Source organism: Alexandromys fortis, unplaced genomic scaffold (genome assembly GCF_014885135.2).
Source record: "Alexandromys fortis isolate MF-2015 unplaced genomic scaffold, M_Fortis_MF-2015_v1.1 scaffold_4, whole genome shotgun sequence".
Taxonomy (NCBI): Eukaryota; Metazoa; Chordata; class Mammalia; order Rodentia; family Cricetidae; genus Alexandromys; species Alexandromys fortis.
The window spans coordinates 20,032,988-20,057,583 of NW_026067944.1; the positions used below are offsets into that span (position 1 = coordinate 20,032,988).

At 35.7% G+C, this 24,596-nt stretch overlaps 1 protein-coding gene across 1 annotated transcript in view; it reads left to right on the top strand.

Annotated features, from left to right (window-relative positions):
* Epha6 (EPH receptor A6) overlaps positions 1–24,596 on the top strand; it is an 839,925-nt gene that overhangs the window by 302,776 nt on the left and 512,553 nt on the right. The window contains exon 4 of the mRNA XM_050149039.1: positions 20,588–20,743. Coding sequence (XP_050004996.1) covers positions 20,588–20,743 — 156 coding nt within the window. The remainder of the gene's footprint in view (positions 1–20,587; positions 20,744–24,596) is intronic.

The window sequence follows — 24,596 nt, forward strand, 5'->3', positions numbered from 1 at the left end:
TACAAATAATGTAATTTTGTAATTTTTGTTAAATATATATATATATTCTTTCTACTGAATACTTCTATCTAGACTGCGACTCTGTAGCTTTGAAATCTGCTTTTTGATAACTGATGGTCTTTAGGGTTTACTGTTCATGAAATAAAAAATTGGAAGCCATGGTTGAGAGAGTATGGTAACATTTTGTAGCTTCTGGAATAGCATGACATTTACAGACCACTTTGAAACCTTACAAGTGAAGCATTGACTTAGCTGTGTAAATTGTGATCTAATATGGGTATGAGCATGTGAAATATACAAAAGTAGTAAAGATCTTTTCTCTATTTTATATTCCATAGGGCGTTCTATACACTTGTTGATATGTAAAAGACTCATGACAACATTTGTTAAATTATTTACCAAGCAAAATGACAGGCAAAGAAACTATGCTGTTTTTTTTTCATTGATCCTAAAATCCTCATCTTTATAACTATTCCAAAAATAAAACACAGTTAAAAAAATAGCTCTTCTATGGTTCTTCATCATATTTGGTACCATACCAGGCAGAATTTCTGATACACAATTTTGAGAAGATGAAAACCAATGAAAGAATTAAATATAATACCACATAGGTGCTTTTTATTTCCTCTACTGACATTAAATATTGTTTTAGGTACATGGATATTTATCTGGAGCGTTGAATGTATCTGCTTTGGTAATCACATTCCAAAACTATCATGGTCTAAAATAAAATACTATATCTAAACCTTTGAGATGTACTTACAGCTTCATTCCATTTCATTATCTCTGCTGGATTGTCTTGAATAATAACCTCATCAATCTACTTTCCAGTTGCCGTCATGGCCATTTCTGTAGCACAACAAAATTGTTATAGTTTTAAAGAATCAAGATTATTTACACTTTTATTATGGAAATGACCTTTGGTTGATGGATTGCTCAAAAAAGTGATTCACAACCTGGACAACAAAATTATTTTAAATACTCCAATAGAATATGATTTTGTAGTTTGGTCTGATTTGTCATACTTTGTCCTCTCTAATTTCTTTCTTGTGCCATTATCTATAAAAAGCGTTACGTTATCTTGGATATGTAGACTAGGGCAAGGAATCAATTGGAACAAATAAAGCCACCTACTCAAAATAATTACAAAATGTAATATCTTTTGAAACATACTAAATTTTTAAACATTTCATTGCAGTTCTCCAGAGAGACAGAACAAGGAATAGATCTCTATGATATATGTATATATATATGTGTGTGTGTGTGTGTGTGTGTCTGTGTGTGTGTGTGTGTCTGTGTCTATGTGTCTGTGTGTCTGTGTGTGTGTATTATAACATATACTACACACATATATGTATATAAAATAAATGTAATGATATATATATATATATATATATATATATATATTAGATAAATAGGGGGATAGACTCAAGTTATCACAACAAATTGGGGAACGTGATTCTGTGAGGAATTCCAAGAGAGATCACTTCAAGTTAGAGAGTTAGCACTGTTCAGTTCATTTATAAAGGTATGAGGATCCAGAGAGCAAGAGTAATAGTGTCTAAAGTGCTGATGTTTAGATACAGGATTAGAATGTGTGGTAGGGGGCTGGAGAGATGGCTCAGAGGTTAAGAGCATTGACTGCTCTTCTAAAGGTCCTGAGTTCAATTTCCAGCAACCACATGGTGGCTCATAACCATCTGTAATGGGGTCTGGTGCCCTCTTCTGGCCTGCAGACATACACGCAGACAGAATATTGTATACATAATAAATAAAAAAAAATTAAAAAAAATAATGTGTGGTAGGTTCAGAGAGAAGCAGTGGAACTTCCCTCTTTTTTGGCTGACCCTTGAATACATGAGTAACTGACCTCTAGCCAACTTCACGGTTCCTTTTTCCTTTGAGTATGCTAGGAATCACAATGCAATCTCATTTAGAAATATTCTCATGGATATACACCAAAATTATGCCTTATCCCATCTTCAGGTATTTTTGAATCTAGTTTTGATTATACTTAAAATGAAGAATAATTGCAAATGTCAACTATCACAAATATATGTCATGATATGCTAAGATATTTTCAACATCATTTCAAAATGTGATTTATATTGCTAAATATATATGTTCTTATATACATATGCATCAATGTAAGGTATATATTTTTATATAAACTATACATAGTGTGGATAGAGAGATGGGTTAAACGTGGTAGCTGCTCTTATGGAGGACACTGCTTTGGTTCCCAAAACAACACACACATGGGAGCTAACAACCATCTGTAATTCTTGTTCTAGAGACGTTAATGCTATCTTTGGCCTTGGTGGGTAATGTAAAATGTGGTGCATAGAAGTGCATACAGGTAAACCACTCATACATAAAAATAAGATCAAATAAATTCTTAAAATCTCACAAATTAGGCCGGGAGATGGTGGCGCACGCCTTTAATCCCAGCACTCAGGAGGCGGAGGCAGGCGGATCTCTGTGAGTTCGAGATCAGCCTGGTCTACAGAGCTAGTTCCAGGACAGGCTCCAAAGCCACAGAGAAACCCTGTCTCGAAAAACCAAAAAAAAAAAAAAATCTCACAAATTATACATATAAATACAATCTAAAGAATGATTATGAACTTCCATTTGCTCACAAATATATCAAAATGTGTAAAATATTATGTAATGTTTTCAATAAGTACATCATGGTCAATAAACAAAGACTACTCTTCATAAGCAATGGGATCAAATAATTTGCATTTGGATTCTAATCTTAAAATATACCAGTAGAACAGAGAGCAAGAACAGTTTTCAAAACCCACATTCTATAAAGGAAGAGAATGCTAATTGGAATCCTGTCATGTAAGTATTCCTCTCCCATTTCTTATTCTTCTTTGAATGATTTATCTACTTCTCTTTGAAGTCTAGTAAAACATATGGGTTTTAACTGATTAAGATCCTGTCAAAGGCACGTGGGGCACATTTAGATGAGATTATAATGTACACGTATTTTTGCGACCTTTTAGTTTTCCTCACATGGACACCTCCTATCATGCAATGTAAGCTACTCAAGCACATGCCCAAAACCTACTGGTTTGCTTTGAAGAGTTATTTCTAAGAGAACAGACAACAATGGCAGAAGCAGGCAAGAGCTTGATAACGAATAGTAATATGATTTGTACTGGGATAAATATTGTGAAAACAATTTACCCCCAATATTCTGGGTATAATTATTAGAATGTTTAGCAAATTGAGTTTGACACTAAGCTTATGAATAAACAAATTCTGAGTGATGACCCTTTGCACAAAGGGGACGCTAAAATTAAGGCATAGGCAGCAGTTCTACTATAGCAACTGTAAGTTTTCCGCCCCAGGGTCAACCCTGTTTTCAAGGTTCCAGTGAATAGTAGCCTCCTCAGAGATTGTCACTGTGCATTTTGACCCTGATCTGTGAGTACTGTGATTCATCCAGGAACAGATACCTGGTATAGCTGCACCAATTAAATTCTATCTCTTTAAATGGAAACTTAGAACAGAGAATTGTGAATGTCAAAGGTCATTGAAGATAAACCATGCTTGTGGTTGTACCTCAAAGAAAAGGTGGACAATCTCTGCTTTCATGTCCCCAGGAGGTGCCCTAAATCCAAATCTTCTAAGAGTTTTTTAGTATATTCCAGCACTTTTCTTTGAATGCACTCCTTCTGTTTTTCTACACTTTACCAATTTGACTCAAATGAACATCAAAAACAAAGCAATATTGTATTCTAATGTATTCTTTTAATGTTTTAATATACTTGAATTGAAATAGAATTAGACCACCCCCCGTTTTTCCTTCCTCCAGCTTCTCCCAACTACCTTCCCTCAAACTTCTCCCATCCTCTCCACTGTCAAACTGATAGCCTCTGTTTATGATTTTTACACATATACACAAGCATGTATATGCACAAATATGTGTAAGTAAAATTGCTAGTTCTATTTTATATATATATTTTACAGGGCTGACAACTGTGCTTTGGATTACCAATAAGAAAGCTTTTATCCAATTAGCTCTTCTGAAGACAGCAATTTTTTTTCTTATGAACACGTCACTGTTTTTCTCCTTAGACAAAAGAAATAATTTAGCTTTGCAGATAAAAAGTTAGTTACTCAGACTTAGGAATGCATGCCTTTTATCACAACACTGGGGTTGAGACAGGAGGATTGCTAATCAGAGTTTAAAGCAAGCATGATCTACACATGCAGCCCATGAAGGAAAGGAAAAATCATAGAAACCTAGGAAGGATGGAAGAAGGGAGTGGGAGATAGATTTTGTACATAAAACAGTAATTCTAGGAAGTCTACTATAGAAAAAATAATGTATAAGAAGGCTCACATTTTCCTCACTGATACTCCAAACCGATATTTTTACAAACAGTTTCTTAAAATATTAGGCCTTATTCCGTTTGCTTTAAATAAGAAAACTGAGTTGTTTTCAGCAGTCATGAACTAGAAACCTTTGTTTAGCTGAAAAGTGGGTGGCTTTCTATGACATTACAACATGCGGAAAGACCACACTTTACAATGAAAATTTTTAAGCCTGGCTCTTGTATTTTTTTAATGGACGAAGGAAACAAACATTGTGATTGTACTTTGTATTTTATCACAGGGGTTTTACATTGCTCTCACATTATTTGAAACGCTTGCTTCAAAGGTGCAAATAAAAGTGTTACTTTGTTCACTTCACTGTTGAAGGTCACTTTGTGTTCATGTTCCTGACAGTGAATATGAGGCTTCCACAACCAGGTGAGACTGTGGAACCAACAGGGACAGCACAGTAGCCATACATGATCCTTAATTCTATCAGGTCTCCCTTAGATAAATACCATTCCAGAATCTTGAAAGTGAGATGTTGATTATCACAAGATGTTTAATATAAGTTAAATTGTAACATATATTTTAAATAAAAAAGATAATAATTAATTGAAAATGTTACTTCTGAGTAAAAATAAAAGAAAGTTAAATCTTACCATATTTAAGCATCAATCTCTCTCTAGTTGGGATTTATTAATAGCTAGAAACAAATGCAATAGCTCATCAGTATCAACAATCTTAGATGAGAACTGCTTTTTCACAAAATAATTATTCTTTTTAAATACATCAGAAAATAGAACTTGCTTAAAATATATGGAGATTGACTAATTTATAACAATAATGTATTTTAAATGTTATAAATCAGGAAATATAGAGGAATCTACTTCAAAATACAGAAAGGAATTATATTTACATAAAAATAATGGTTTGTCATAGAATACTAAAAACATGTTTACAGTATGAATAAACATTAAAAATTCATGAAAAGTAGTGATATAATCATAATTTGACCAGAAAATATTTCACACTCTGGCTTTATATAAATTTTCTTTACCATTACTGTCCATATTTACTACAGTGAATATGAGTTCCATTAGTTTTTACAGTCTTAAAATGTATTTTAGCTCTTTTATTTATTTTCCAGATAAGTATTTTTATTCAGCATTTTCATTCAAATGCCATAAACAGTTGCAAGCTTATGAACACAGTATATCCCATTTATCAAAGGTTCTGGTCTCTATAATTCATTTAATTTCAACCAACAATGCTTCATAATATTAATGGAAAAGTCTAGAAATAAACACCTCTTACATTTTAAATTGAATATTAAACTCCATGTATTTCTTTTAATTTCTAATAATTAATGAGTAATGCAAATGTGATATGATGATAAGCAAACATACAGCAAGCCTAAAATCATTGCATTGTCTCTCTATATATTAGACAGTGTCTCACTGTGTATTCCTAGATTTTCTAGAACTCACTATGTGACCAGGCTGACCTTAAACACGCATTATTTGTAGTAACATGATGGAATCTTGCTTCCTCTTATTCCAACCTGCTTAGGATATCAGTTTTGTTTATTAGACCCACCCTACATCTGCCACCTGTCATGTGCCAGTTGAGAAAAACAGACCATTATCATTTAACTTTATTCCAGTACCCAGTTACAAAGAACAAATTACATTATTCGTGATTGTTGTTTACCTTTTAGTCGGTCTTAGTTATAAGCTAGAGTTGCATAGGAAAACATATAGTATCTGTAGGATTTTTCACCATCTATGGTGTCAGGCATTCATTCTGTATTTAGAAGTAAGACTCTTAACATGAATAATAAATTTTAAATCATTTACAATGTGAACATTACAATAAACTGAAGAGAAATGAAAACTCACTACACATTATGTCTAGTTATGTTTTCTAGACTGACAAGGCTTTGTGAGTTAATATATAATGAGATCAGAAATCCAACCAAGCCTCTGATGCTAAGACAAACTTATTATTAACATTATTTTATTAAGAGAAAGTAGGTTTACTTTTCTTTATGAGCTTTACCCTGTCAATATCTTTGTCTTTCTAACAATTAAATTGGTTGCCTCACTTTATAATCCTGAATATATGAGCGGTCCCTGGCAGTGCTTATGTTTATGTGCACATGCATAGTCCCCTTTTTCTAGAATAATTTCAGGTTAGATATTGTTATGTCAGCATTTTATATCTGCTCAGACTCCAAAACAGTCTCTCTTCATTACGCTGGCCAGTCGATGTCTTAGAGGATCTATGGATCTGCCGTAGGTGATGTCCCTTTAGGAGCTGGTATGAGAACACTCTGTGACTTCTAAAATTCAGTCCACAGCTACAAGAGCTTCAGTTCTCACTTGAATATTTATAACTGTTATTAATTTAGTACATAAGTAAATAGTGTTAGAGATATAATTATAAAAAAATTCTTAATAATTTTGTGTGTGATTTAGATGATAAAGATATTGTTTACAAGATATTTTCCAAACCTACCTAATAGCTTTTTATTTTCTCAAAATTTTGAGATTAATAATATTTTTCTTTGGTCAAAAAGATGAAATCAAGACTTATTTCAAGGCAATGGCAGTAATAGTCAAAGACGGGGGTTTCCTTGTATCTTAAGTGTTTCTATTCTAGGAGTGCCTCAGTGTTGTTTCCATGTGCCATGGCTCCATCTTCTGAGTTTTCATTCTTCAAAACAACCAGTATCTGCATTTTTTTTATTTTTTAAACAATCTTATTTTACATACCAATACCAGTTCCTTCTCCCTCACATCTACTCTCTGATGTGGGATTCCCCTCTGTATACTATGAATACCATTGGTTAATAGAAAAAAAATCTGTCTTGGGCCTGTGCAAGGAATAGAGGTAGGTGGGGAAAACTAAACTGAATGTTGGGAGAAAGAAGGAGGAGTTAAGGAGAAGCCATGTAGTCCCCACCAGAGACAGATGCTGGAACTTTACCCGGTAAGCCACCGTCATGTGGCAATACACCCCACTCCACCCTCAGCTACTCCTCAGAGAAGGTGGGGCCTCCCCTGTGGAATCAACAAGTCTTTCACATCACTTGAAGCAGTACCAAGAATGTCCCCTCCCTATATCCAACTGAGCAAGGAATCCCTCCAAAGAGAATGGGCTCCAAACAGCCAGTTCAAACATTAGGAATAAATGCTGGTTCCACTGCCAGCAGCCTGACAAACTGCCCAAGTCACATAGCTGTCACCAACATTCAGAAGGCCAGGTTTGATCTTATGCAGGTTCCTCAGCTGTCAGTCCTCAGTCAGTGAGCTCCCACTTCTTGGATCAGTTGTTTCTGTGGGTTTCTCAATCATGTTCTTGGCTCCTTTTCTTATAATATTATCACTCCTCCCTCTCTATGAATGCACTCCAGGAGTTTGGCCCAATGCTTAGCTGTGGAGCTTTGCATCTGATTTCATCAGGTATTGGATGAAGGTTTTCTTATGACAGTTATGGTAGTCAATAATCTGATTACAGGGGAAGGGGAGTTAAGGTATGCTCTTCATAATTGCTTGGATTCTTAGCTGGGGACATTCTCGTGGATTCCTGGGAATTTCCCTAGTGCCTGGTTTCTCATTAACCCCATAATGACTTCCTCTTTCAAGGATACAAGATTAACTTAGAAAAAGTCAGTAGCCCTCCTATGTACAGATGATAAATTGGTTAAGAAAGAAATCAGTGAAACATCATCCTTCACAATAGCAACAAATAACATAAAATATCTTGGGGTAACTCTAACTAAACAAGTGAAAGACCTGTATGACAAGAACTTTAAATCTTTAAAGAAAGTAATTGAAGAAGATATCAGAAAATGGAAAGATCTCCCATGCTCTTGGATAGGTAGGATGAATATAGTAAAAATGGCAATATTACCAAAAGCAATATACAGATTCAATATAATTACCAACAAAAATCCCATGGCAATTTTTCACAGAGCTTGAAAGAACAATAATCAACTTCATATGGAAAAATAAAAAAAAAATGTTTTGGATAACCAAAACAGTTCTGTACAATAAAGGAAGTTCAAAAACAGTAAACCAATGAAACTGAAATCAAAGACCCTAGTGTTAATTACACACTTAGGAACATCTGATTTTTGACAAAGAGGCTAAAATTATACAATGGGGACAAAAGCATCTTCAACAAATAGTGCTGGCATAACTGGATGCCAAGCCTGCACAGTCTAGAGACCAAGAGATTGGCGGAGGGTGTGCAGGTTGAATGAATGCAGAGAGCACGAGGTTGAGGTGGAATAGCTTCTTCATTGTTCTTCTGGGGATGGCTTTTATACCATGGTGCCAAATGAGGAGGGGGCTTCTTTATTACATATAAACAAACTGAAGAACTGTAGTTATTCTGGAAACTGTTGTACCAAAAAAAGATGGGAAAAATGGCAAAATGGTGTGATGGTTGTCAAAGTTTCTATTTTAAATTTGCTATATCAAAGTCCTAACTCTATTGCATTGGGAAGACACAGGATCAACCTTAATGTCTTTAGATGGGCAGAGAATGGAAGGTGTAGTCATTTTGTAGATAAATCTAATAATAAAAATAGAGATACTAAATGATTAGAAACAATTTTTCAACTATACCCAGTGTACCTAATTAAAATTAAAAAAAGTATAATGCTAACATGTTTAACAATCAGAGAAAAAAGATCACCTACCCACTGCTGCTAAAATTACTAACTTTTGTAATCAATTTTGAAGAAATGCTTTCAAAATTAGCACACTTATTTCAGGCACAATCAGAATTCTATATTCTTCCAAAGAACTTCCCCACATGTGAAGCTAATGGCATGTGTGCAATGGCTTATCATGGAATTCTGTAGTGATATTTCATTTGTATTTTAATAAATGAAGCTTGCTTCGAAAGTCAAAGAGCAAAACAACTGTCCTGGACAGCCTACAGACCAGGTAGTGGTGATACACTTAATCCCAGGAGCTACATTAGTTTGCCCTAGAAACCAGGCAGTAGTGTTGCACACTTTTAATCCCAGAAGTAAGGAAGAATATAAGATGAAGATGAGAGGAGACTGCTCTTAGACACAGTCTGATTCTAACAATAACTGGAAGCATTATCGACATTTTGTACTGAGGTAGAATTAAGCCAGTGGCTGGCTGTTTTGCTCTTCTGAACTTCATGTTGAACCTCAATATCTGACTCTAGGTTGTTAATTAGAATTCTAACCTTAAGAACTTAAGATTAAGTTTAAAAAATTTGAAACAGACCTGTGAAGCTGAAGTCAAGTGAACTGCGGCCAATAAGGAAGTAACTGATGGCGGAAGGGCCTGCGCGCGTGAATCTGCTCCCTCAGAAGGATGTTTGTATGTCAAGCAGTTAGACTGTACTCTGGGTACCCTTGACCTGGAGTACAGTTGGGAACAGCTGTCTGAACTGGAAAAACACTTCAGGATGGAGCCACACCCAGACCTCGAAGCTCGAAGGGCCCTAGCCATGAGACTAAACCTGACTGAGGAACGAGTTAAGACTTGGTTCACCCTGCGTTCCCTGAAGCCTGAGACGTGCATTCTCTCTGCTTGGCTACTATGGAAGCCTGTCCGCCGCTATCGCTATAACCCTTATTCCTGTGCTTCCAGCAAAGTTGGGGGCTGCCGGTCACCAAGCAGGCCCATCAATTCCCGGGAGCGATTTAGACAGAATTTTCCGAGATACCTGGAGCTCATGCAGTACCACACCCGCAGAAGGCATTTAAGGCAAGGTTTGTACAAGTCACGGGAGAGCACAGTGAAGCCTCACATCAGCCATGCATCCTGTCAAGACAAGGAGTCTTCCCAAAACAGCCCCGGGCTCCCAGAAACTTTGGAAGCCTTGAAGAAGCTCAGACTGTCTTCTGGGTACCCAAACACAGATGATTTCTGAGAATGTCCTGCTTTGCCTTACCGCTCACTCTGGTATCTAGGGGTGACAGCCATTTGGGGGGTTCTTATTTTACACTGTGGATGTTTTGTTTCTGGCCTGGGACTTGTAGCTTTTATCACCCAAGTGCCAGGCTGCACCATGCGTGTTGTTACTTAGTTGTTTGGGTTTTTTTTTCTATTCCTATGGGATTTTTTTTTTGTGTAACATTCAGTTTCAATTTTTGTTTTTATTTGAGGACATTTCATGCACCAGCTTGTCCTAGCATTGGCTTATTGTTAGATGTTATTCAGCTGGCTTGTTGCTGGGGCTGTTGGACTTTCATGTCTGTGTTAGGTTGATAATAAAGCTATTCATAGAAAGTAAAAAAAAATTTTTTTGAAACATCAGAAGAAGATCAGATTTCAGCATTTCCATATAATAGAATGATAAACATCAGTTATAATGAACAAACTACATCTATACATGTCTGCAGGGATAATTGAGGAAACATTGTGGGGTAAATACTACTTTCTTCAAATATGTAAAGAGTAAACTACATTTTCCAGATCATGTTAATGCTTAAACACAAAACAGTTTTAAAAACAATATAAGCAGGACAGAAATTAACCTGGAGATGACATTTGACAATAGACATATGAGAAGGGAGGAGAATGTCACCATTACCATTTCATTTGGACGAAGATATAAGAAATATGTCAATCTCCTAAACCATGAAAATGTTTTGTTATTACATATGGCATGTGTCATATTTGCTACATGTTTGAAATATCTCTTCAATACAAGAGAGTAAAGTAGGGGAGATGGTTCATATAAGTAGAGTGTTTCCTGTTTTACCAGAGTTTTTGAGTTTGGTTTCTAGTACTCAAATTGGATGCTTCATTAGTCCCACAACACCAGCCCCTGAGGACCCAACACCATCTTTAGTCTTCTGTAGACACATACATACTCAGCATACATTTACAAACAAAAAATAATAAAAGACAATTATTTTAAAGTGTAAAATTAGAATAATTTATATAATGGTAGTTAATGCCATATATAAATTTATATAATGGTAGTTAATTTATACCATAAGTTTTATCAATGACAATGAAAAATCTCTAAAAAGTAAAAGGAAAGATTGGAAAACAATATATAAAATGTTATCCACCCAACCTGTAGCTGAAATAATTGAGCATAAGACTAAATGCTTCCAAATTGTGACATACATGTTTATAAACTCATAGAAAACAATATGGAATACTATATATTAACTCATAAGCCTTGGCTCCTATAGAATCTACTGTGGTTAAGAAACAGGGTTAGTGACATTTTATTTACCCATATTTCTGATTTGAAATAACATTTTGAATATACATTATTTTCATAAATTTTACATTACTTTTATAAAAAAAGTTATGAGACCTGACTACTAACAGGTTTTCCATGATAATGGTTATTTGACACCAAGACATTGCCCAATCTCATTTGCAGAGAATGATAAAGGAAAACATAGAGGAACGTGAATGTAGCATTATGACGGACACCTTGTACAGATATGAAATATTATCTGTGCTTTCAGACTTTGTTGTTGCTCTATGATGCTAGCATACAAGTAAAGACCATAAATATAAAAATACTCTCAACGTTTGCTCAAAGTGTTTAAGAAACATAGTATGAAAAAAAATACAATTTAAAATGGTACAGAGATTCCACCTCACTATTCTCAGAATGGCTGCCATAAAAAAATGTCAAGAAAAGGAAAAACCTTCTTGTTTTGTGTACCTTTCTATATATGCAATAAAATTTATAATGCAAATGTTAAGAACAAGTATAAATGTCTGATATTTAACATAAGACAAACAATCTAACTGAAAATAAATATAAAAACAAAGAAAAGAAAACAAATGACTTCAAATATTCATTAAGAATATAAGGAAAGAGAAATTCTTAGTCACCATCCTCTGCTGGTGGTGCTGCTGCCATGGAGATCACTATGAAGGAACTTAACATCACAACCATTTTATTCAGCTAAACCATCAGTGGGTAAAGATCCATGGAAATCAAAGTCAGCATAATATTAAGAACCTAGAGCATACATATTTATTTTTGATAATTCACAGGAGTCAAGATATTGAACCAGCCTAGATGCTCAACAATAAATAAATAGTTAAAAAATGTGAACACACATGCAAAGGATTGGTGAGAGAGGCTGAGGCCATCACAAAGAAACTAATTGTTTTGTTAATACAGTTCAAGGAGAAGGTCAGGTAAGAACTGTGTCAAAATAATACTGTTATTTTCAAAAGATAATACAACTGAGATTAATGAAAAGTCTATTATAGTATTTTTAGACATTCTGTCTTAGTTGGAGTTACTGTTGCTATGGTGAAACACCAAGACCGAACATAACCTGGGAAGGAACGAGTTTATTTGAGTTATGCCTCCACATTCATAGTCCATTACTGAATGAAGTTAGGACAGGAACTCAACTAGATCTAAAAACTTGAAGGCTAGAGCTAATGAAGAGGCCTTGGAGAGGTGCTGTTTACTGGTTTGGTGCTCATGACTTGCTCAGCCTGCTTTCTTTTAGAATCCAGGACCTCTAGTTCAGGTTGTGTCCTCACCAAAAATGGGCTTAGACCTCCCACATCAATTACTAATGAGGAAAATGTCCTACCGCGTCTCCTACAGCATAATCTTCTTGAGGCATTTTCTCCACTGAGATGCCCTTCTCACTAGTGACTCTAACTTGTGTCAAGTTGACATAAAACTAGCTACCACACTATTCAAACAGAATTTTAATTATTTGGAAATGTTTTGAATATTGTCTTGCCACTTTGCACTACAAATGAATAACATGAAAAATAGGACTATAGCTCTTTAGAAAGGTGAATCCTGCTTTGGATAAATGTTGTATATACAACAGTTCTCTCCCTCTAATTCTACAAAAGGTCCTTTCATTGTGGTCTTTGTATATTTGCCAACGAGGAGACTCATTATTGCTAGGTTTTGATCAAAATGAAGCATAAAACTCTCCCAGGGACACTTCTGCATTTCAAATTTTGTCTAAAAGCATTTAACTTATTCAGAAACTGAAATTTCTGACAACTGAAGCAGCTCTGCTTTCAACATAAAAAAGTACTAATAAATATCATGAAGATTCTTAGAATTTCTCATTTTTTTTTAAAGAGTTCAGAATTTCTTCCTTGAGCAGAGCTCTCTCCATTGACAGTGAGAGTGTTTGAGGCGCACGGAAATCTGATTAGCCCTGACTTGACTTAGCGTTGTTGCTCCTAATATGCACAATCCTATTGGCCATCCAGGCAGTGTCAGTCATGGAATTCCTCTCATAGGAGTGGGAAACTCCCACAAGTTCTGCACTACCATTGCCCCAGCTCATCTTGCTGAAAGGACAGATTGTAGGTCTAGGGTTTTGTGGCTGTGTTGAAGTCCAGGTTTCCCTTTCCATAGCCTGTCGAGTACCTTCTTGAGCTAAAGAAGCTAGACCATAGGAGTGAAGTCTTCGTGCCAGCATAAACTCCACCTCTACGTTCAATAAGCTGAGTGGCGGTTGTCCTCAGCAATGGGGCACTCAGAAGGCGACCTGTTTCTTAGCATCACTGGGTTGTTTAGAGATCTCAGTGGGAACTCGTGGGCCAACAGCTAAACTGAATATAACCCAGTCCTACCACTGAAAGCCTTGCCTGGCTTGGACTTATTTTAATCAGAAGAAGAATCACAACAGTTTGATATGTATTTACACTTCTCATTTGGAGAAACATTTCCTACTTGCCCTCCAGGCTCCTTCTCAGGTATGTGCTATACGGAGGTATTAATTTACAAAACCAACTTAGTCAAAGTGCAGAATCCATGAGGTCTTACCCTCAAACATGATACCATAGAGCCTCAGGCTTTTAACGTATATTGTAAGAAGGAACCTTTCTGCCTCATAAATTTACTGTGATTAATTGAATAAGATGGAACACGTATGATGTTTCACAGCATACTTGATACATATTAAATGATCAATAAATTAAATATCCTTTTCCTGTGGTGGTTTCAATCTGGCAGCCTCTTTATATGCGTACCCTCCGGTCATGTACGCTTGCACACTCAGCATTTTTACCTGCACTGCTTAGTTATACCCTGAAAGTCAATCTCCATTGCCCTGACTCTTAGTATGAGTCCTCAGGCATTTCATTCCATTTAATTCAATATATATTTGCTGCATGCTTACTAGTGCTCAGCAGACCCAGTTGGTGGCATATGTTAGGTGTAAAGGGTTACAAAATTAATATGGCTTCCCCTCTGAAACTTGGGAGCCTGTAATATAATAGCGAAAATTCACATATTATCGGATATAATGCCAATGTAGGCACAACTCTGTGACTGCTGAAGGTAGAAAAGGACATATATAAAGTCTGATGCATTTTATTTTATAATTAGGCTTATACATAATGGTTTAAGATGTACTCACTTAAGCCTAAGGGTGATTGAGTTCAGAAATTACACATAAATTATAACCACTCTGCATCTGAGGAATGAGAGGAAAACACCCAATTACTCAGTTTGTGAATTTTCTCTTTTAATAATCAAATGAAACAAAATCTAATTTATCTATGAGATAGTTGTACTGTATGTAATTCTTAAATTTTATTTTATATTTGAGATTAAAATTTAATTGTCTCTATCCCTTCCCTTTCCACCTTCCCAAACCGGCCGTATACCTCTCCCTGTTATCCTTAAAATCCATTGCCTTTTTTTATCACTAATCATTTTTGCACTCAGATATGTATGCTGGAAACCTGGGTAACTACTCATTGTACTACATTTTAACACCAATGTGTCCTATATATTAAAACAGAATATACAGAATTAAGTGGAAATTTAATTTCCTCTGATAAATTAGCAAGCAAAATACTTAGAAGGTTAGTGTGTCTTAAATTAAGCATCTCTTAAATGAAATCATTATAGAAGTGTACTATGAGACACAAAAATATCCGAGTGACAATGTCAAGACATTTTGGTGGTCTTCTGCTTACTATTTTTCTGTTTGCTTCTTCAGACTTAAATTATTCATTAAAGATTTAGTTCTCTTCATAGTTATACATTATGCACAGAAATAGAAAGTTATCAAAAGCCTAAAATGTATTAACTACGTTTAGCAAACCCCACTCTCTTAATCTGGGTTCTATGCAACTTACACAGGTTGACTGATTCATATTAGTGTAATGAAACACGGCCATTATTGATCTATTAAAGAAAACATGACTAAAATAATATTATTAGGTAGGAAATTCACCTTGAAAGAAAACTGAAGAGCAAATATTACCTTATTTTTGTTCATTCAGTGACCATTTTTGCTTTTTGTTTTCATTGTAAAGAGACAGAATTCCATCCCCTGTAAGATACTGTAATTAAATTTCCGGCATCTTCTAACAACTCACACTGCCTCGGTGTTCTGGTTGTGCTGCAATAAAATGCACTGAGGAAAACTAATCTAGTTTCCAACCTTAATTAAGAGAGTACTGTTATATGCAGCAACATATAGTCCCTGAATCCTCCAAAGCTCAGCAAACACATAAATTCCTCAGTGCTTGAGTTGGTGCCAGCACACAGGCACATAAGCACCAGAATCAACATCACCAGCTCATAATTTTTAATGGCTGTTGTTGGTAAGGTGCTAGGCACCATAATGGACACGCATAGTCAAACTTGATAATGATGCTGTTTCTCACCTAAGGACTCCATGCAAGCAGGGGTCTTAAGGAAATGACAGAGGGATGGAAAAAAAAAAGGTTTAGGAAGTAAGGAAAATTTGCAAAGACCATGCATAAACAACAGGTATTTGTCCTCAGATAGATTGCTATATAACTCTTTCTGAAATAAGATTTTAAAATACAAGCAGGAAGAAAGATCATCTTTATAGAGCAGAACCACAGAGACTCTATTAAAATTAGTTGATTAGGGCTCACTTTAGTAACACATAAAATTGATTGACTTCTTAACATTTTGTAGATGTTTAAGGCTTAAGATCTGATAGGGTAAATTTGAGCATATATTGGTAAAAGTTTACTAAGTTATAATTTTGTTATTTAAATAGTATTGATAATTTATTGATAACTGAGCTATAAAATAATTAAACATATGTGAGTGATAGGACTCATATTCACTCATTCAACCAATATTTACCGAAAAACCGAAAAGTGTTCTCAGTGCTAAAGATATCTGGAATAAAATACTTTCTGTTGAGAATAACAAAAAGAAAAATAAAATTGAAATGGCCTAAATGTGTGTTGATTAAATGCATTAAACATTTCTCATATGACCATACATGAGCACCAAAATATGTCAAAAGGTAACTTCAGAGGCGTCCAAATGCATTGATCTTGCATTAAAGAAAGAAAGCAAATCACTTCCTGTGGGATTAATTTGACCAACAACAAGCCAAAATTTGAACTTCTACCCATATCTTCCACCTGTCTATAACTTGTGGTTGCTGGGTTGTCTGTAGTTTATCTGTTGTATATATCTGTCCCTGTTGTCTATATATGTATGTATTCCCCTAACAAAGAATTTTGCTCATATTTGTTGAACAGCACAGAAAGCATTTCATAGGGAAGCAGTGAGGAAACATCTTTCCCTCACCCAGGCCACTGTCAGACAGATGAGAAATGGGGATGCTCTCCTACGCTCACGACTTCAGGCTGACTCACCCACACCTGATCTAACAGGGTTAGCTCTATTGTACCTCTCTGGCAAGATGCAGGGTCTGCTCTCACAAATATTGCAGCTGGTGAGAGTCAGGGACAGCTCTCCCTCTCCTATGGCAAAGCTTTTATAGAGTTCTATAAGGGATGAATTTATTTACTCCAGCTGACTCAAGGCATTCAGTACTGCAAACATAGCATCCCCGTGGACACCTGGATCCCCTCTAGAGCCAAATCTCTGGCCACCCCTAAACTGGCTCCCTTAATGTAGATATCTTCTTCCCTGCTCCTATATCTGTCCTTCTTCCATCTCCACCCTCCCACTCCCCCAAGCTCTCTTCAGTCTTTCCTTTCTCCCTTCTCTCTCCCTCCTCTTCCCTTCCCCCACCTTCACCCCAACCTCTATCCCAACCCCCATGCTCCCAACTTTTTCCCAGTAATCTTATTTTGAGAGTCTTATGTATGTCAGCCTGGACTTGCTGTGTCACAAAGAACAATCTGGAATTTCTGATCCTTTTGTCACCATGTCCTAAATACTGAGATTACAGACATACATTGGCATATGACTGGTTTACATAGTACCATGCATGGAAACCAGAGTTTCAAATATGATAGTGAAAACAATCTACCAACTGAAATAGATTTAAGGCCTCAATTTCACTCCTTTCCCCCCCCCCAACTAAATGGTTCATTTTGCTATTTCAGAGCAATGGTAAATATATTTTAAAATAACCTCTTCATCTTACTTATCATGTAGTACTTCTAAAAGGAAAAGAAAAAAAAACACACTTTAAGCCTATGATAAGTAATGTGTTGAACACAGCATGCACTTAGTAGCCACACATGGCTCTCAGCAGAAAATTAATTAAGACAGTAGGCTCTCACTGTCAGTTCAATTGAGGGTGTAGATTTAAGCACCTATTAATGACAGGTAATGTGCCAACCTGCTCTTGTGAAACCCACTGACACAAAGTAAATATTTACCGTAGGAAATGTGTGTTGAAATGGCAGTAGGGAACTGGATCTATGAGATGACAAAAATAACTAGGAGTTAGTTCAATGAATGGGTCATGGTTTTATAATAAAAAAAGAGATTTGCCAACCCAGAGAAAGGCTTGCAGCAGACAACAAACAAGTAAACAAACAGAACCTGGGGATTGTATAGAAATAAAGAAGTCCCCCGACAAGTCATTCTTCAGGTACTCCTTGGGGATCTAAACATGCCTAGCTGACTTTTAGGCCCTGGAGATGAACTTTAGCCAATGAAACAGACAGAAATCTCTGCTTGAAAAAGCACGCAGTCTAATGGGAGATGATTTTTAAAAATAAATGTGCCAAATGTCAGATGTTGTTAAATCACTTAGAGGCAAAGGAAAACAGTGTGGAATTCCATGCCATGGTAAAGCAGGGCTTACAATTTAGAAGAGGGATCCAGGAGGCACTCAATGAGAAGGCGACAGTTAAATAAGCCTGGCTACACAAAGACAGTGAGCATAAAGGTATCAGCTCGGCTGCGGGATACCAGGTGAAAAAGACACTTTGGTGGGAGCAATTTTGTGTAACCATTTTAGAAGCGTAGTAGCACATTGACCTTCTAGAAGAGTTGTTGTTGTATAAATTTTAGTTACCAAAGAAAATAAAAGGCAAGAATCTCTTACCAGACATAAAAAGATAAAAAAGTCTACCTTTATATTCTAAGTGGTATTTATAAAATTTGAATGGATGATAAACTTTGTAAAGCAAATTATTTCTCTGTGCCTTTAAAGTAATATTTAAATATTTAAACTAAAGTGTGGATACTCAAAATACAAAAACTTCAATTACATAGGTATTTCTATATAAATTGACCTTTTTAGATTTTAAATTTTTTTATAGGAAACATTGTGATATTTTATTCAAGTTATTACTTTAAGGTAAATGACATTGGCTGTTTTAAAGTTAGAATCCAGTCTTAGCAAGTGTTCTAAGAGTCTTACAGATTAATATTCTAATATAATCAGAAATAGTGAAAGCAGTGTGATTAATAATTCAGCAATGAAGAAAACAAAATGATTGCTCCAAGTATTTCACAGTCTAACTTTGACAAATGAGGCCCATGGGGGAAATAGGATGACCAGGAGGTGCTGGAATTGGATACATACATCCATTGCTACATTACAGCTTGCTGATCCATGAGGTCTCAAAGCAAACACATATCACCAGAGATCAGCAGCTCCCCAGAGGGCTATGTGTACATGTGCAAAAATAACGGAATCTGAACACAAGTGTNAAAATATAAATACTTAGATGAATGAGTATAATCTGAGATTTTATAGCAATGCTATAGATCAAGGAGAAAAACCACATTCTTTTCCAAGAATATTTTAGTTATGAAAGTGCCAGCAAATTTGTTATGTTATTTGTGCACAGACAGGCATTCTTAACCGGTTATGTGTATAACACTAGTGTGTAAGCATTTCAAAGAATGGACTGCTGCTGGTATGTGCTTCCTGTTGAAACTGAGAGTGATACGAGATGTGTGTGTGTGTGTGTGTGCATGTGTGTGTTCCTAAGGACTGACTAGAAGGTTTCACACATGCCAAGAAGCATGCACATTTTTGACTATGAGCTACAATCAACGTTTTTTTGTTGTTGTTGTTGAAGACTAGGTTCTCTCTAAATTGCCAAACTTGCCTTTGAACTACTTCTGTAGCCTAGATAGGCCTTGAATTTTCAGTCCTCTTGTGTTAACTCCTAGGAGCTGGGATTAGAGACTTGCTTTAGCAGATTTACCATTTAGAATTAATAATTTTATTACTGTGAATTACTCAATCATTTACCAAAAATATTATAAAGTTAAATCTTCCAAAATAATACAGTTTTTTTCTTTTTTTTTTAATTTGAAGCTCTGTTTTTTTTTTTTTTTTTTTTTTTTTTTTTGTGAAAAGGAAAAAAAAAAGTTTCCGCCTCCTCCCAGCCTCCCCGGGGANAAAGGAAAAAAAAAAGTTTCCGCCTCCTCCCAGCCTCCCCGGGGATTTGATCCTACTTCACGTTCCGGCTTGGTGGGAGCCTAGCCAGTTTGGATGTTCACCTTCCTAGACATGGACGGAGGGGGGAGGACCTTGGACTTTCCACAGGGCAGGGAACCCTGACTGCAAAATAATACAGTTTTACTATAGACAATAGAATACTTAACCACTCCCATAATTGTTGAAGATGTGCTTTAGTCAAAAATTTAAGTCTTAAAATATTCCAAGTCTGAGGGTAAATGAATTGGAGATGCATTTTGAACTGTGTGCATTAATATTATTCAATACTATCTCTCCAAAATACACAAAGCCATCTCTTTTATGGCCAAGTATGGGTATCCTCACATATACACTACCCAGAATTGTGTGTGGATGTGAAAATGGTTGTGTACACATTTGCATCAGTATGTGTTCTTTCCAAATTAGCTTAGCTAATTTTCTAACATTATAATTGTTCTACTAATTAAACAGTTAATTTTATTTATCAATATTGGCATTTATGTTGACTTTTCTGTGCATGTGTGAAATTGAATTCTGAGATACAAAGTATGTTTGATTTATAACATGTGAAAAAAACAGAGGGACTTTGGTGATCATAGCTAAAAGAAATTGTTTTTCCTTTCTACACAGCTTGCAGACCAGGGTTCTATAAAGCCTTTGCTGGGAACACAAAATGTTCCAAATGCCCTCCACACAGCTCAACCTACGTGGAAGCAACTTCCGTCTGTCAGTGTGAAAAGGGTTACTTCAGGGCAGAAAAAGACCCACCTTCTATGGCATGTACTAGTAAGTCTACACATTTTGTTTTAGAACATTCTGTTGCTAATCTTGTTGTCTATGTTTTAAACTTTTAAATACAAGTAAATGTGCAACATCCTGCACCAATAAAGGTGTCTTGGGTAAGAGGGAAAAGTTCCCCTCATCATAGTCCCTCTTCAAATAGTTGTTAAGAGTCGGAAATGTTCCCTTTTCAAAACTGCTACAGATCCTTGCTATCTAAATGCTGACCTAAATTTGAGGTACTGCAAATTTTCCCAAGCTAAAACTTGTCTTGAAGAAATTAAGAATGGATAAGTAAAACTTCTGCATTTTCTTTAACCAGAGTAAGACATATTGTTAGAGAAGTATGAAATGTGTCACTTGAGGGAGAGTCCAGAGGAAAATTCGTAATTGATTCTTTGTGACTAACCTGCAAACAAACTTGGGTTTACTTGATTTTTGACTTTAAAGGAGGGCATTTTTGAATTTGTACACATTCCCCCTCCCTCTGTCTCTATCTCTCTCTTTCTCTCTCTCTCTAGCAGCAGGATATCCAGATTAAATTTTAAAGTCGTTTTAATGAATGTATGCAGAATTTTAAATTATTTTTCCCTATTATTTAAGAATTGTGTAGTGTCTAATGTTGTAATAAGATTGGCGGGCTGGGCTGCATCCCACCACCTGGCTAGCTTTACCGGAAATAATTACACGAAAACTGTATTCTTTTAAACACTGCCTGGCCCATTAATTCTAGCCTCTTATTGGCTAGCTCTTGCATATCGATCTAACCCATTTCTAATATCCCTGTAACACCACGAGGTGTCTTACCAGGGAAGATCTTAACCTGCGTCTGTGTCCAGTAGGAGAATCATGGCGACTCCTTGACTCAGCTTCTTTCTTCCAGCATTCTGTTCTGTTTACTCCGCCTACCTAATTTTATGTCCTATTAAAGGGCCAAGGCAGTCTCTTTATTTAACCAATGAAATTAACACAAAACAGAAGACTCTCCCCCATCAGTCTATACATTTTAAGAGGTGAAAATAATAATATACCCCTAAAATAGAAATGTAATGTCATTTTTAGTTTTAAAACCTTTTGGGAATCATAAGCAAGATATTATAGATGAAAGTTTACTCTTTTGGATGATGAATAGGTGCTGAAATGTTAAATACAGAATTATTTAAGTCATAGGAAAATGATGATAATTTCTCATTTTTAAGTTTTCCTAAGTTTAAAGCATCTCTTTTAAAAATTTGTTATATTTCATTCTTTGAGAATTTGATACATAAATATAATAGAATACTATCACATTCTCCAATAAGACTATACCTTTCCCTAACTTCCCTAAATGCTCTACAACCAACTTAATATTATCATTTTCTCTTTCTTCTTTTCCTCATTCCTTCCTTCCTTTCTTCCTTTCCTTATCTTGATAACCCACTATGTTCAATTGTTCTTGCTTACATGTACTTGGTTTAGGTCTCATCCATTGGAAAGCTGGACAATTACCAATGGCCCCAAACTCAAAGACAAACCAACCTTGTTTGGTATAATGTTTGGTGATTTTTGCAGTATATAAATGCTTTGTGTCAACTGTTATTTATTTTCTTTTCTGAATGTGAATATAATATATTAAAATTGTATCATTAGAGTGCTTCCAGCTCAGTTTTTCTCTCCAATAATGCAAATATTTGGTTGGGTCTACTGTTCATGTTGAATTAATTCTTTATTATATTTAGATTTATGATACATATTCTCATGTGTTCAATTTTCCTTCTACCACTTAAAGTAACTATATCAGGAAAATTTGTGAAAGATCCCCATTTCCACTTGCATTAGAAATATCTTTGTCCTGGTATTCACTTCACTTGATTCTGTTGCATACTTAGTCTTGAAACTATATGTGGTCTGTCCTAACATCCTGGTGCATTGAAGTCACCATGGCCAAGAAACTGAGGGAAAGAATGGATTTATTTCAACTTGGTAGGTGTAGCTAATCATTGAGTGAAGTCAAGGCAGGAGTTCAAACTATATTTTTAAGCAAAAACCATGGAGTAGTGCTGTTTGCTGCCTTACTCCCGTGTTCATGCTTAATCAACTTTCTTAAATGGCTCAGGATCCCCTTTACAGAGAATGATGCCATTCATGGTAAGCTGAATCTTTTTTGCCAAATAGCAGTCAAAATAATCCCTTATAGACATACTCAAACTACAAAGTGAACTAGACAATTCCTCAGGCGAGGTGTTTTTATTAGATGACTCTAGGCTATGTCAAGTTGACAAAGTTAACTAGGGCATGACTTTTGGTCTGAAACATTGAAAATCTCCGTTTTGCCCTCCTAATCTACTATTTTCTGTTATGACAGTGGTAGTTTTTTTTTTCCCTCTGTTATATGTTGACTTTATTCATGTTTGACTGCCTGTCAATACATCCTTACTCTCTCTCATGTTTAGAACTGTCATCTGTAGGTGGATAGTGTTGAATATTTTGTATCGTCTCTGTCTTGTGTTCTGAGGACCAGTCTTCTAGCCTGAAGGTTAAGGGGTTAAGGAAACTGACCACCAGTAAACCCCACAGAGACCTCCCTACTCTGCTGACTGCATATATCTTGCTGTCTTTGCAAATGTCCTAATCCTCTGACCGCATATACTATACTGTCTTTGCAAACTTCCTGGATTTAAAATATGTCGAGTCTTAGTAACAGAATTTCCAGCATTTGTAGCATTCTCTCCTTTAGACTTTCTTAAAGGATGCTTACATTCCACTTTTGCAGGATCGAGTGTCAGTTCTTAGGACAGTTGTTTTCTGACCAGTCTTACATAAATGTCACCTGTCCTACTTAACCTTTTTTGTCATCACGTATTATGTTTTATGCACTATATAGTTCTTTAAAATCATTGCTTTATTTCTCTACCTTCTTCACTATTTACTGTCATTTTATCACACAAGACTACAAGAGTCGTGGGACCAATGATGTTTTTTGCAGACGGCAACCTCACAGCTTAGAATAGTACCTGGCATACAGAAGGACCTTAATATTTGATGAACAGAGGAACTAATCAGTCCAAGCTTAACTTGACAGATCCAGTTTTATTACTCTCGACCTTCACTTCCTCATCCATCCTTGCTCTGTTTTCCTTACCTTGATGAACCTTCATTTATCCATGCTTTCAAGACAGGAGCCCTAATTGCACTTTAAACCAAGACCATCCAAGGTCAACAGTCATCTTTCTCCCTCCAATGTTAATTGTATCAAGATGTTTGAAACAGTCCGACTATACGTTATTAAATTAAATTATTGAACTATTTTTCAATCAACTGTTAGTCAAAGGTAGTAAAAAGAAACAAGTGAAATATGAAATGTTTTCTCTGATATATATTTCATGGGGGATCTGTAGAGACTACCCCATGACATCATAAAAACAGTATAACTCTATGATCCTAGCACTTTTACTTTGGTTTTTCTCATGACTTTAAATCATCAGGATGTTGCTTCTTTAGAGCAACTAAACAGGTGCTGCAGGATTTACCCATTTAATTTACATTGCATCCTTATAAAGGATTCAACTGAATGCGAAGCACGCATGTGCACACTTCCTCAGCACACCAATAAATATACTGTTTGTATTGTGATTGTCTGAACATGTAATCAAATACCCTACTAGTAGAACAGTTTCTGGCAACTTCATTCTTAATACACAAGAAAATATCATGTCTTTGTATTTGATATACAATGACAGTGATTGGGAAAGAAGCATAAAACTCCAATTTGCTTTTTTCTCTAAAGCGAATACTGTGAAGTGTGGTTTCATTATTGCTGGAATAATTGGCCACTTCAGAGAGTCATTATTCTTTCATTCTTATTTTGAGTAGAATAAAT